At 39.9% G+C, this 16,219-nt stretch overlaps 1 protein-coding gene across 3 annotated transcripts in view; it reads left to right on the forward strand.

Annotated features, from left to right (window-relative positions):
- The window catches only part of oma1 (OMA1 zinc metallopeptidase), a 58,518-nt gene that overhangs the window by 13,288 nt on the left and 29,011 nt on the right, over positions 1-16,219 (forward strand). The window contains exon 8 of one of the 3 annotated variants that reach the window (XM_062038865.1): positions 252-1,083. The exons of 1 other annotated variant lie outside the window; for it this stretch is intronic. In XM_062038865.1, coding sequence (XP_061894849.1) covers positions 252-281 — 30 coding nt within the window. In that variant the 3' untranslated portion in view covers positions 282-1,083. Of the gene's footprint in view, positions 1-251; positions 1,084-1,655; positions 4,555-16,219 lie in introns of those variants that run through there. One more of the 3 variants, XM_062038863.1, reaches the window with a different exon arrangement.

Below are 16,219 nucleotides of genomic sequence, written 5' to 3' on the forward strand. Positions count from 1 at the left end.
ACATACAAAATTAGCTAAAATGTTAGCATAAAACGCGAGTATGCTCACATAACACGAGAACAGTTGGCATATTTGTGTGTATCTACGATGGGCTGACACTCATTGTCTAAATAGCTGGCAGGATAACTGTCTTAACTTCAGTCACAATGGTGGTGATAGAGTCATGATGGTCTGCGGCTGCATGAGTGCTGCCTGCACCGGGGAGAGCTGTGGTTCAATGAGTGAAAACAAAGCCCAACATTTTCCAACAGTCCAAACCCACCTGCGAGATGACAAGGTGATGAACCCTAATTGGGCATCCTCAAGCCAACGGAAGGAAGGTGGATGAGTACAAGATGTCAAACCACTGCAAAAACTGAAATCTAAGTAAGATTAAATATCTCAAATAAGGGTGGTATTTGCTTATTTTCTGTCTGATAAGATAATTCTTCTCACTAAGCAGATTTTATGTTAGAGTGTTTTACTTGTTTTGGTCCTAAATGATCTCAGTAAGATATTACAGCTTGTTGCTGAGTTTTGATGACTTACATTGAGTAAAACATGCTTGAAACTAGAATATCAGCTGTTGCAAAGCTGTGTCATCAACACTCACAAGTATAAAACTACTTTTTTTAAAGTAATAATTTCTTACTTCAAGCATGAAAAAAAAAATCATGATTTTGACACAATTGTGTCTCATAATTAAAACAGATGACAGCCAAATGGACTTTGCTGTTTTATTTTCAATGAAACAATAGAAAATATGTACTCATATAGTAGAACAGTTGGCACAGTACAGTAAACTGACAGTTAATATTTAAACATTTAACATTTCAAAAATTTTGAACAGAGATAGTTCATGCACATTCAGATAAATTCTTCAAAGTTACAATTTAAACAATTTTTGGGCTGTGTATATATGCGCACTAATTGACTGCAAGAGCACGCACTTGGCGCAGATGATGTCATGTTGTCGATGGAAAAATGCATTTTTAGACAATATGATTTGCCTGAGCGGCGAGTAGACCCCGAGAGTAACGAGCAGTTGCCTTGTTGCCTTTCCATTAAGAACAATAAATTGGTTTTTAGTATAAGTTTGCTGGTTTCAAGTAATGTAATGCATATCATTATGTCAAGATAATGGCACTAGCATTTCATTTAAGAATATTTTACAACATATTGAGCAAAAAAAGGTCTCTTTTTTTTTTCTTTTAAGAAAAGTGCACTTATTTGTGAGAATATACTTATTTTAAGGTATTTTTGGGTCCATTGAGGATAGCTAATTTGACTTGTTTTGGAAAGTCTTGACAAGCCCAATTTTCTTGTTCTATTGGCAGATAATTTTGCTTAGTTCAAATAAAATACCCTTAATTTTTGTATTTTTTTTTCTTCTTGTTTTTGAACACTGGCTTTTTGCAGTGAAATAACCACCAGTGATGTCGTCATGAAGGATAAAAAAAAAGTGGATTCCAGTAACAAGCTCACTTTCACACCCAATAGGATTAAGGCCGTGTTAGATAACAAGGGTTCTCACGCTAAATACAGTCTATAATCGATAAGGTTCTTGCCTTTTCCCTAAAGTTCTCAGAAGATACGCTGACAACTAGCCATCTGACCCCTTGAACTGTGTCCCCTCCCCATTATACCGAAAACCCCCACGTTCCCTACGTGTCTAGGCTCTGGAGGTGAGGGAAACCTGCGTGTGTCCCGCCCTGCCGTCCACCGACCCTCGCGCCGTCTTCTCCAAGAGCGTCCACAGGCTGCTGGAGGACGCCAAAGCTCGAGAAAGAGCAAATGTCACGGTGACGCCGTCGCACGGGCCCGCTGCCGGGGCGGCTGCAGCAGCTCTGCTCGCCCAAACTCAACCGGCCCCTTCAGCCCGTGAGCCGGCTTCCGCTGACTCAGTGAGTGCAGACGACTGTATTACTGCTGCTTGAAGACTTCTTTATGATGGGAAAATGTCGTTAAAGCACAGGAATCCGTAGCCAAATATGCCCTGGGAAAGACTGCATGTTCAGTTCATAAATTCTGTAGCACAGCAGAAAACTGTCAAATTGAGGATCTTTAAAGGCCTACTGAAATGAAATTTACTTATTTAAACGGGGATAGCAGGTCCATTCTATGTGTCATACTTGATCATTTCGCGATATTGCCATATTTTTGCTGAAAGGATTTAGTAGAGAACATCAACGATAAAGTTTGCAACTTTTGGTCGCTGATAAAAAAAAGCCTTGCCTGTACCGGAAGTAGCGTGACGTCACAGGTTGTGGAGCTCCTCACATCTGCACATTGTTTACAATCATGGCCATCAGCAGCGAGAGCGATTCGGACCGAGAAAGCGACGATTACCCCATTAATTTGAGCGAGGATGAAAGATTCGTGGATGAGGAAAGTGAGAGTGAAGGATTAGAGCAGGGGTGTCAAACTCATTTTAGCTCAGGGGCCGCATGGAGAACCATCTATTCCTACGTGGGCCGGACTGGTAAAATCATGGCATAATAACTTTAAAATACAACTACGGCAACTTCAGATTGTTTTCTTGGTTTTACTTTGGCCTAAAATAGAACAAGCACAATCTGAAAAAAGGACATATCACATATGATCCTCTTGACAAAACAATTCAAGTTAGTTGAAAAATCTGCGGAAAAAAATGGTACAGTTTCAAAAACTCCATGAAGAACACAATGAATTTAGACTTAATCTCAGTGTATCTACAAAGCAATTCAACTTTAAGTCACAGCCCATGTAGGATTGAACAAAAAACATAAGAAAGCATAAATAAAAACTCCTCTATGTATCAACTACCTCATTTGTCTTTCCACTGTTCACTTTCTTTGAATTTTCACAGAAGAAACTAATTTTCACAGAACCATATCAATGTGTCTCATGCAGCATTTTAAGTGGGGTTACCAATTGTTTATTTTACTCCTGTGTGTTTTACGTTGGGTCAGGGGGGAGGAGTCCCAGCCCCGCTACTGTGTACCTCTTGCTTGGTATACTTGCTCGCCCCAATATAAACAATTTGCTTGCCTAACAGAATTGCTATTGCGACATCCAGTGGACACATTTAGAAAAACAGTTTATTTAATTTTAAAATGCAGCTCAATTTTACACTGACTCATCTCGCGGGCCGGATTGAACCTGTTCGAGGGCCTGATCCGGCCCACGGGCCGCATGTTTGACATCCCTGGATTAGAGGGCAGTGGAAGCGATTCAGATAGGGAAGATGCTTTGAGAGGCGGGTGGGACCTGATATTCAGCTGGGAATGACTAAAACAGTAAATAAACACAAGATATATATTTACTCTATTAGCCACAACACAACCAGGCTTATATTTAATATGCCACAAATTAATCAGCATAACAAACACGTCCCCCCTCCCGTCCATATAACCCCTCCAATCCAACTCAAACACCCGCACAACACACTCAATCCCACAGTCCAAAGTACCGTTCACCTCCGTAAAGTTCATACAGCACATATATTTCCCCAAAGTTACGTACGTGACATGCACATAGCGGCACGCACGTACGGGAAAGCGATCAAATGTTTGGAAGCCAAAGCTGCGTACTCACGGTAGCGTGTCTGCTATCCAAGTCAAAGTCCTCCTGGTTGTGTTGCTGCAGCCAGCCGCTAATACACCGATCCCACCTACAGCTTTCTTCTTTGCTGTCTTCATTGTTCATTAAACAAATTGCAAAAGATTCACCAACACAGATGTCCAGAATACTGTGGAATTTTGCGATGAAAACAGACGACTTAATAGCTGGCCACAATGGTGTCCCAATATGTCCGCACAATCCGTGACGTCATCATACCGAGACATTTTCAGCAGGATATTTTGCGGGAAATTTAAAATTGCACTTTACTGATCTAACCCGGCCGTATTGGCATGTGTTGCAATGTTAAGATTTCATCATTGATATATAAACTATCAGACTGCGTGGTCGGTAGTAGTGGCTTTCAGTAGGCCTTTAATCAGTGTTCTTGCAGTGGGTCCTAAAAAACAACCAAGCATCCCGGTTGTTTGCTCGGTGGCAGTAATGCGTCCATCAGTAGTTTAACAAACTAGCCGGGCACAACTCTGCAGTTATTGAAGTATTGTCAAAATAGCAAAATTGTCCCTGGCAAGAGACTTAGTGTGCAGCCATTTTTACTCTCTTATGCGATTGCATTTAGAAACATATGTTTAATGTATCAGAAAATCTTCTGGTAAAGTTAAGCCAATTACGGATTTGTTGGGTAACATTTGGTACATTTTGGTACCAATGCCAAAATATTGGTATACTTACGTTCAACAGCTTGCGGGAGGAGCGATCACATTTGTTAATTGACTGATTAGCAAACCAAAGATGTGCGATGTCTCGCTCGTACGCTCATTTCTGCCGTAAAATCTTGACTGCTGATGAAATATTTTAGTTACGTGTCCTGTTGCTGAGCTCCAGTACTACAATTTGAGATTGTGTGTACAAGTAATAATACTGCAACATCTATAGTGTGCGTGTGAAAGTGAACACAATGTGAATAAACACTTGATTAGGATTTTGGAGGCTTTACTAATGTTGTTTTGTTTAGACTCCACCCCTGCAAACCTTGTAGAATTTCATCAAATGGTTAACATTTTTCACTCGTCAATATTTTTTGCACGTGTTTGCATGGTTGCGCAAAAACGACACAACTTTTCGGATGCATTTTGAAAAATGTTTTAAAAATTCATGCTAAACATGATAAACATGTCACCGACTATATTCAAACTAAGTAATAGATCTTGATCATTGTTTGAGTTAAAAAGAAGAAACTACACATTCTAGCGGTGTGCCAATCCGATATTGATATCTATTTTGTATCAGCAAAATACACTACCGTTCAAAAGTTTGGTGTCACTTTGAAATGTCCTTATTTTTGAAGGAAAAGCACTGTACTTTTCAATGAAGATAACTTTAAACTAGTCTTAAATTTAAAGAAATACACTCTACACATTGCTAATGTGGTAAATGACTATTCTAGCTGCAAATGTCTGGTTTTTGGTGCAATATCTACATAGGTGTATAGAGGCCCATTTCCAGCAACTATCACTCCAGTGTTCTAATGGTACAATGTGTTTGCTCATTGGCTCAGAAGGCTAATTGATGATTAGAAAACCCTTGTGCAATCATGTTCACACATCTGAAAACAGTTTAGCTCGTTACAGAAGCTACAAAACTGACCTTCCTTTGAGCAGATTGAGTTTCTGGAGCATCACATTTGTGGGGTCAATTAAACGCTCAAAATGGCCAGAAAAAGAGAACTTTCATCTGAAACTCGACAGTCTATTCTTGTTCTTAGAAATGAAGGCTATTCCACAAAATTGTTTGGGTGACCCCAAACCTTTGAACGGTAGTGTAAGTGTCTGATTAAATCATTTTACACGTAAAATCTCTGATACAAGCAACTAGGGGTGTAACGGTACACAAAAATGTTGCTTCGGTACGTACCTCGGTTTAGAGGTCACGGATCGGTTCATTTTCGGTATAGTAAGAAAACAACAAAATATACATTTTTTGGTTATTTATTTACCAAATTTGTAAACAATGGCATAACATACATATACACACAGGGTTCATTGCCAGGGTTAATGTGGTCAACATACACTACCGTTCAAAAGTTTGGGGTCACCCAAACAATTTTGTGGAATAGCCTTCATTTCTAAGAACAAGAATAGACTGTCGAGTTTCAGATGAAAGTTCTCTTTTTCTGGCCATTTTGAGCGTTTACTTGACCCCACAAATGTGATGCTCCAGAAACTCAATCTGCTCAAAGGAAGGTCAGTTTTGTAGCTTCTGTAACGAGCTAAACTGTTTTCAGATGTGTGAACATGATTGCACAAGGGTTTTCTAATCATCAATTAGCCTTCTGAGCCAATGAGCAAACACATCGTACCATTAGAACACTGGAGTGATAGTTGCTGGAAATGGGCCTCTATACACCTATGTAGATATTGCACCAAAAACCAGACATTTGCAGCTAGAATAGTCATTTACCACATTAGCAATGTATAGAGTGTATTTCTTTAAAGTTAAGACTAGTTTAAAGTTATCTTCATTGAAAAGTACAGTGCTTTTTCTTCAAAAATAAGGACATTTCAATGTGTCCCCAAATTTTTGAGCGGTAGTGTATATAAAATGAAACTAAATAAGATAAGGCTCAGAATGGTTTCTTAACAAAACCTTTCTACATATAAAGTAGTTTTTTTGATTGATTGATTGAGACTTTTATTAGTAGATTGCACAGTACAGTACATATTCCGTACATTTGACCACTAAATGGTAACACCCGAATAAGTTTTTCAACTTGTTTAAGTCGGGGTCCACGTAAATCAACATTAAACTGCCTCGAATTGTTGTTCAGATTAAATAAAATGACAAAACTTTTCTTCTACATATAAAAAGTGCAACATTAAACCGTTTTAAGTCAACTCAACCTCAGATTAACTTTTCTTTCCCCCTCAGCCTGGCTAACTTGGCAGTAAGAGGATATATGGGCTTATTAGAAGTGAAGTGGGTCAAAATGTAGTTTCTAATGCCATATGGTCTTAAATCTGCTGCTGTAAAAACATTTGTTATTGCTTTAGCCCTGCCTGACTCGCCGAGGAGAGGCTGCTTGAATGCGGTGGTGACGCTTCAAATGGGTTAGCATGTTTGACGTGTTGTCAGAAGCATACCTGCTGAACAATGTCGGCAAACCTCCGTCCTCCATTGTTGTATCGCGCAGCCAAAGTGTTCCCAAACGGGAGATCTTAACGAGGCAGGAGGGTCTTCCAGCTCTGGCTTTTACATGTTGTCGTAGCCCGGTCGCTGCTAGCATGCCGTGTGTTGTGCCTCGGTGTGCATTGTTTACACAACGTGCGGTACGCTACTTAGTATGTCCATGTGGAAAGTTGTTCGGTACACTTCCGAACCGAACCGAAACCCCCGTACCGAAACGGTTCAATACAAATACACGTACTGTTACACCCCTACAAGCAATGTGTTTACTTGTGCAAATCTGGTAAGCCAGTTAACATCTAAATGTCCTCCAATAAACACACAAGGGTGGTCTTTTCTTGTACGGAATCACCAGACTTGGAGGATGTTCATTCTGCTGTTTAATTTTGGAGAAAAAAAGCATAAAACAGCCATGTGACGAAACTATAGTCATTTCAAACGGCAACTTTCTGGCTTTAAGAAACACTACAAGAAATCAAGAATATAAATTAAGCAGAGTAAACAACATGGAATCACTCAATTGTAAGAAAAAATATATGGTATCATCCTGTAAATGTTCATTTACAAAGCTAACACTTAGATTAAATCTGTTGATTAGTCTGCTGTTAAAAGCAGAGTTTCACACCTTGGAGAGCTGTTGCAGCAGGTGGATTGACATGAATCATGGCTCCAACACGATAGATGGTAATTGGAACAAAGGAGAGGATGATCAAACTTCTTCAAGACCGACATGGGAAGGTTGTAAAAGGCGAGCATACTGGTAGACCAAGGAAAATGGGTGGAAACTGGAGTCACCGTCTGTAACTGAACTGTAAGAAAGTGCCTCAAGGAAATGGAATTTAAATACAAGAAAGCTAAACGAAAGTCGTCATTAACATTTGAACATAAAAGGAGCTAAGGAAAAGCAATGGTGGACTATGGATGACTGGATGAAAGTCATATTCAGTGATGAATCTGCATTGGGCAAGGTGATAATGCTGGAACTTTTGTTTGGTGTCCTTCCAATGAGTTTATGAAGATGACTGCCTGAAGAAAACATGCATATTCCCACAGTCATTGATGATATGTGGCTGCATGTCAGGTCATGGCACTGGGGAGGTGGCTGTCATTACATCCTCAATACATGCACAAGCTTACTTTGACATTTTGGAAATGTCTCCTTTTTTTATCAATGAAAAGGATGATTGGGGATGATGACATCATTTTTCAAGATGATAGTGCATGTTGCCATGGGGCAAAAACTGTAAAAACTTTCCTCGAAGAAAGACACATAAGGTCAATGTCATGATGGCCTGCAATAAATCCAGATCTCAATCCAAGTGTGTTGGAAATTGAAGAAAATGGTCCATGACAAGAGTCCAACCTGCAACGCTGATCTGACAACAGCAATCAGAGAAAGTTGGAGCAAGATTGATGAAGAGTTCAGTTTGTCACTCGTTAAGTCCATGCCTCGGAGACTGGAAGCTGGGACAAAAGCCAGAAGTGGTGCAACAAAGTATGAGTGGTGTGTTGCAGTGTTCCTTTTGTGTTTGTTTTTCATGACCCTGTAATTTTACATACATACATTTAGTATCAGTGTTTCCCACACATTCATTTATTTGTGGCGGCCCGCCACGAAAGAATTACGTCCGCCACAAATAAAAAAGAAAAAAATATTTTTATTTTTTATTTTATTTTTTTATTTTTTTATTTTTTGTCCTGTCCAGCTTCTCAGGCAAATCATATAGTTGATGTAGATGCCCATATCGGCTGTTCAGATTTACTTTACAAAAGAGAAGTGTAGGATACTTCTCTTGTTGCCTTATTTGTATTTGACCACTACTGTTCTCTGTTTATTTGTTACTGACTGTGGCAGGACACCTCTGCCTCTGTTTCACTTTATGTTGCTGGTAAATAATATGGTTGTAGTAGTAGGCTAAAGTTAAATTATTTAGTATGCACTAATTAAAGGGGCAGAGCTATAAGAGACATTTTAGCTTTTATATTTTATAAGATATATTTTTTGTAAGAACCACAATTAATAAATATATTTCAGTGAATAACTTATTGTTCAAATCTGTATATAAATATGTACATAAAGTGTTGTAATTATATTGTAAAATGGATGGATGGATGTTTAAAACAAAACTATTATTAATTAGTAAGTATACATTTTTTGAGCCTTTTTAGAGAAAATCATATTGTAGTAAATTATGCAAATTACTCGATGATGTCATGATGACCACGCCCATAGCCACGCCCCCACCGCCACAGGTATCTTGGCAGTTTATGGGAAACACTGAGTATTTTAGTCTTTTAGTGTTTCTTAAAGCCATATACAGTCGCGATCAAAAGTTGACATACATTGTAAAGAACATAATGTCATGGCTGTCTTGAGTTTCCAACCATTTCTACAACTCTTATTTTTTAGTGATAGAGTGATTGGAGCACATACTTGTTGGTCACAAAAAACATTCATGAAGTTTGGTTCTTTTATGAATTTATTATGGAATTTTTGACCAAATCTGCTGGGTCAAAAGTATACATACAGCAATGTTAATATTTGCTTACATGTTCTTTGGCAAGTTTCACTGCAATAAGGCGCTTTCGGTAGCCATCCACAAGCTTCTGCTTGAATTTTTGACCACTCCTCTTGACAAAATTGGTGCAGTTCAGCTAAATTTGTTTGGTTTTCTGACATGGACTTGTTTCTTCAGCATTGTCCACACGTTTAAGTCAGGACTTTGGGAAGGCCATTCCAAAACCTTCATTCTCGCCTGATTTAGCCATTCCTTGACCATTTTTGACGTGTGTTTGGGGTCATTGTCCTGTTGGAACACCCAACTGCGCCCAAGACCCAACCTCCGGGCTGATGATTTTAGCTTGTCCTGAAGAATTTGGAGGTAATCCTCCTTTTTCATTGTCCCATTTACTCTCTGTAAAGCACCAGTTCCATTGGCAGCAAAACAGGCCCAGAGCATAATACTACCACCACCATGCTTGACGGTAGCTATGGTGTTCCTGGGATTAAAGGCCTCACCTTTTCTCCTCCAAACATAGTGCTGGCTATTGTGGCCAAACAGCTACATTTTTGTTTCATCTGACCACAGAACTTTCCTCCAGAAGGTCTTATATCTGTCCATGTGATCAGCAGCAAACTTTAGACGAGCCTAAAGGAGCAAGGGCTTCCTTCTTGCAAAACACGCTTGACCGTGGACACTGACATTTTCAGTAGACCCATAATAAATTCATAAAAGAACCAAACTACTACCACCACCATGCTTGACGGTAGGAATGGTGTTCCTGGTATTAAAGACCTCACCTTTTCTCCTTCAAACATATTGCTGGGTATTGTGGCCAAGCAGCTCCATTTTTGTTTCATGTAATTTGAAATGAATATCATTTTGTGTGATGTCTGCTAGCTGCTGATTTTCTACAAAATTAACAACAGATTGAACATCTTTCAAGTCTGGTGATTCCATTATTTTCGCCAGCGGGTGTAGTTGAATATTACTTACAGGCAGTGGCGTTTCCCACCGAGGCCTTCAGTGATGTCCGACTTCAATGATTACCTCTCCAAATACCATCATTTATGTCCCCACATGACCATTGCTGGAGAAATACTATACAGAAACACATTTACGCACTACTGGGATTTGAAATCACATCAACAGTGTATAAAGCGGGGTATTTTGTGGCGCATTTAAAAACCAATAAACCCGCATCAGCAATTAAAACATATCTTATGTAGTATTGTCAAAATTAAAATAGCAAAAAACATATTAAACGTGAAAAAAAAAAGAAATAAAATATTTGAACTCACAATTTGTAGCACCCATTCGACGCCGTGTATCCCCTCGTAGTCGGTTGATTTGAGTGGAAATGGCGGGCATTTCCCCATTTCATCGCCGACCTCGTCTCATAAGAAGTAGTTCCTCTTAAGTATCCTTCTTGAAAATGGCCTTGCAAATATACATCTGCCATCTCATTCTTTGAGTACTAGTAAGTTTTCTGTGGCTTTCTATGGCTCATATGGCTCCCGTGCTACTTCCTGTTTTCGCAAGTTGTGATTGGATACTCACTTGGGACTCCCAATCACAGCCTAAGGCCAGCTAGAAGGCCTTACTGACAACAACTCGTGATCTGATTGGCTATCGCAATTGTCTATCAACTGTATGTGCCCGCACACTTACAGTGCACAGACGCCCGCGTTGTTGATTCTGAAGGCCCCGGGCAGATTTCGTTCAGCATGGCAACATAAGCTAGCTGAATTCTGATTGGATACAAACTCTAACCTAAAAACAACAGCACGGGAAATAGCATAATATGACATGAAGAGAATATGAATACTTTTAGATATTTAGGGAAAGTAAATTAAAAATTACTTTTATCTTGAATTATGATCATGATTTCTGGTTAAGTTAGGCCACCCCCTGACGGCACACCATGATGAAATGAATGAAAGAAACTGCTGTTCTAAATGTGTCCACTAGATGTCACAATAATTACTTGTATCTTTGTAGATGATGCTACATATGTAACAAAAAAACACAAAAAAACACATCTTAGTGCACCAGTCGAGAAAAATGACCAAACGACATAAATAACATCCCATAATTTGATTTTGATATTTTTTTTATCTTGATGGATTGAAAATTAACACCAATGAGTTGACATTATCACATAATGTATTCAGAGAATATAAATAACGACAAATAAATATAGAATACTAGAGGTGTCCGATAATGGCTTTTTTGCCGATGTTCGATATTCCGATATTGTCCAACTCTTAATTACCGATTCCGATATCAACCGATACTGATATATACAGTCGTGGAATTAACACATTATTATTCCTAATTTTGTTGTGATGCCCCGCTGGATGCATTAAACAATGTAACAAGGTTTTCCAAAATAAATCAACTCAAGATATGGAAAGAAATGCCAACATGGCACTGCCATATTTATTATTGAAGTCACAAAGTACATAATTTTTTTTTAACATGCCTGGAATTTGGGACATGCTGTCCCTGAGAGAGCATGAGGAGGCTGAGGTCCGGGGTTGAGGCGGGGGTGTATATTGTAGCGTCCCGGAAGAGTTAGTGCTGCAAGGGGTTCTGGGTATTTGTTCTGTTGTGTTACGGTGCGGATGTTCTCCCAAAATGTGTTTGTCATTCTTGTTTGGTGTGGGTTCACAGTGTGGTGCATATTTGTAACAGTGTTGAAGTTGTTTATATGGCTACCCTCAGTGTGACCTGTATGGCTGTTGACCAAGTATGCCTTGCATTCACTTGTGTGTGTGTGAAAAGCCGTAGATATTATGTGACTGGGCCGGCACGCAAAGGAAGTGCCTTTAAGGTTTATTGGCGCTCTGTACTTCTCCCTACGTCCGTGTACCGCTCCGTGCAGCTGCGTTTTAGTCATAAATTTTACTTTATGAAACCGATACCGATAATTTCCGGCAGTCCGATATTATCGGACATCTCTATAGAATACTATTAACAGCAACATGTAAGTGTAAAAAAGAAAAACCCCCAACAACATCATGATTTGTACATTTTCAGAATGTGCTTGTTCTATTTTCAAACAAAGAAAACAATCTGACGTTGTCTTTATTTTTAAGTTATCGTGCCGTGATTTTACCAGTCACACTTTGGGAGTAGATTTTTCTCCATGTGGCCCCCCGATCTAAAATGAGTTTGACACCCCTGCTTTAGATCAAACTAGGGATGTCCGATAATGGCTTTTTGCCGATATCCGATATGCCGATATTGTCCAACTCTTTAATTACAGATACCGATATCAACCGATACCGATATCAACCGATATATACAATCGTGGAATTAACACATTATTATGCCTAATTTGGACAACCAGGTATGGTGAAGATAAGGTACTTTTTAAAAAAATGAATCAAATAAAATAAGATAAATACATTAAAAACATTTTCTTGAATAAAAAAGAAAGTAAAACAATATAAAAACAGTTACATAGAAACTAGTAATTAATGAAAATTTGTAAAATTAACTGTTAAAGGTTAGTATCATTAGTGGACCAGCAGCACGCACAATCATGTGTGCTTACGGACTGTATCCCTTGCAGATTGTATTGATATATATTGATATATAATGTAGGAACCAGAATATTAATAACAGAAAGAAACAACCCTTTTGTGTGAATGAGTGTAAATGGGGGAGGGAGGTTTTTTTGGGTTGGTGCACTAATTGTAAGTGTATCTTGTGTTTTTTATGTGGATTTAATTTAAAAAACCCCCCAAAAAAACCCGATACTGATAATAAAAAAAAACGATACCGATAATTTCCGATATTACATTTTAACGCATTTATCGGCCGATAATATCGGCAGACCGATATTATCGGACATCTCTAGATCAAACCTTTTCTATCACTTTACAGTATATTGGGACCTTTACTGTTCCTAATATACATAAACGACATGTCATCGGCATGCGACTGTGAATTGTTTTTGTTTGCGGATGACTCGGCCCTGCTGGTATCCGGCAAGGACAAGTCACAGGTGGAGAAAATCCTCAGTGCTGAGCTCTGTAAAACTTGCACCTGGCTCGCTGACAACAAGCTATCCATACACTTGGGTAAAACGGAATCCATCCTGTTTGGGTCTCACATCAACCTTAAGAAAGTCAATGACTTCACCGTAAAAGTGGGTGACATTGTTATCACCAGGAAAGATGAGGTCACCTACCTAGGTTCCATTCTAGAGGCTAACCTTTCCTGTGATAAAATGGCAACCAAGGTAATCAAAAAGGTTAACCAACGAACGAGATTTCTCTACAGAATCTCCTCTCTGGTCAACAAAAGCACCATGAGGATTCTAGCGGGAACTCTCATTCAACCCTTTTTCGATCACGCATGCACCTCCTGGTACCCTAGCACCTCCGAAACCCTCAAATCTAAACTCCAAACATCCCAGAACAAGCTAGTCAGGTTACTTCTAGACCTCCACCCCAGATCCCACCTCACTCCTACCCACTTCTCTAAAGTGGGCTGGCTCAGGGTGGAGGACCGAGTTAAACAACTTGCACTGAGCCTAGTCTATAAAATCCGCTACACCTCCCTGATACCGAAGTACATGTCTAACTACTTCCTTAACGTAAATGACCAACCATAACCACAACACCAGGGGGAGCTCCACTAACCACGTCAAACCCAGATTCCGAACTAACAAAGGTCTTAACTCATTCTCTTTCTATGCCACATCAATGTGGAATGCGCTCCCAACAGGTATAAAAGAAAGGGCATCTCTATCCTCCTTCAAAACCGCAATAAAAGTTCACCTCCAGGCAGCTACAACCCTAAACTAACACCCTCCCCGGATTGCTAATAATCAAATGTAAACAATCAAATGCAGATACTTTTTCTTATGCCTTCTGATCTCTCTCTCTTTCTCTATGTCCACTACTTGCTGTCCGTATCCTACCACCCCCCCCCCCTCCACACCCCTGATTGTAAATAATGTAAATAATTTAATTTGATTATCTTGTGTGATGACTGTATTATGATGATAGTATATATCTGTATCATTAATCAATTTAAGTGGACCCCGACTTAAACAAGTTGAAAAACTTATTCGGGTGTTAGCATTTAGTGGTCAATTGTACGGAATATGTACTTCACTGTGCAACCTACTAATAAAAGTCTCAATCAATCAATCAAAACACTGCAAAATCATAGAAGTATTTATGATTCGTTACTATTGGCCAATATTCAAGGCTCCGACGTCGGTATGGCATCGGAAGTGAAAAGGTTTTACCAGGACACTCCCAGTTTTTTGCATCATTTCCCCGCAGAATGATCCGACGTGATGCATGCAAACTCGCTCACACACTCTCACTTCACTCGGCGCTGACACAACAAACAACGAGTGAACAATCGCGCGACAGAGCTCTTAATCAGGCGACGCAAAGTCATTGTGGATTGAGAGGCCAGAAATAGAGGCGGCGACGTCGAAGGATTGACAAGGCGGCCTGAAGAGAGCTTGTGTTTATTGTGGGCCGCTGTCATTTACATTCGAATCAAACATTTGATTTGGGGGGAACGGCGAACAAAAGGCAAAGATGTGCAACTTCGCCTCAAGAAGGAGTCTGAGCTCCTTTCTTTCCTTTTTCTCGGTGTTGCGTTTTTCTCTCCGTGCCGCCCCCACAAGGGACGTCGCACCAGGCCGGAAAGAACGCCGGCAGGTATTTCGAGGTATTGCCGAGACGGGAGAACAATCCCACAGAGAGTTGGGGACACACATCTGCTGTGTGGGAGGCGGCGCCGTATCGCAACGTTCACCCTGGCTGAACTCTGACCTCCTCGGCAACCAACGCGCATAAACATGCGAAATGTCGACGGATAACAATGCCTCGTCTTTCCGTCTTCTCTTTTTTTGAGGACACTCGGCGGAGAAAACTGCAAGGATGCGAGTGTCTGACTGCTGGGAATATTTTTTGGTGTTCAACCTAAAATAACGTCATTAGAATTAGCATTAGTGTTGATTGGAACACAGAAATGTGCAATAGGATTAGCATTATGTTGCACTGAAAAACCTTTGTCTCCATTTTTTTATGTTTAAGCTCCTGTAACAATGGGGGGAAAAAAGCCATACATTTGGGGTTTTAATAAAAAAAAAACTAAGATAATTTTTTTTTTTTTTTTAGGAGATAGTTGCTTTGTAACTGGACTGATGAATTTTGCGTTAGCCTTGTATAGAGTTGTAGCATTCGCTGGGTTTTGTACTGTACTGTTGATGCTGCTGCCTTTTGAGCGGATTGCACGGGTTCGATTTCCGGCTTTTGCAGACAGATGTTGCGTCACATATAGGGATGTCCGATAATATCGGACTGCCGATATTATCGGCCGATAAATGCTTTAAAATGCAATATCGGAAATTATCGGTATCGGTTTCAAGAAGTAAAATTTATGACTTTTTAAAGCGCCGCTGTGTACACGGACGTAGGGAGAAGTACAGAGCGCCAATAGACCTTAAAGGCACTGCCTTTGCGTGCCGGCCCAGTCACATAATATCTACGGCTTTTCACACACACAAGTGAATGCAAGGCATACTTGGTCAACAGCCATACAGGCCACACTGAGGGTGTCCGTATAAACAACTTTAACACTGTTACAAATATGCGCCACACTGTGAACCCACACCAAACAGGAATGACAAACACATTTCGGGAGAACATCCGCACCGTAACAGAACATAAACACAACAGAACAAATACCCAGAACCCCTTGCAGCACTAACTCTTCCGGGACGCTACAATATACAAACCCCGCTACCCCCCCCCCCCCCACACACACACACACCTCAACCCCGCCCATGTCAACCTTCAGCATGTCCCAAATTCCAAGCTGCTGTTTTGAGGCATGTTAAAAAAAATAATGCACTTTGTGACTTCAATAATAAATATGGCAGTGCCATGTTGGCATTTTTTTCCCATAACTTTTATTTTTGGAAAACCTTGTTACATTGTTTAATGCATCCAGCG

The sequence above is a fragment of the Entelurus aequoreus genome, linkage group LG27, assembly GCF_033978785.1.
Source record: "Entelurus aequoreus isolate RoL-2023_Sb linkage group LG27, RoL_Eaeq_v1.1, whole genome shotgun sequence".
Lineage (NCBI taxonomy): Eukaryota > Metazoa > Chordata > Actinopteri > Syngnathiformes > Syngnathidae > Entelurus > Entelurus aequoreus.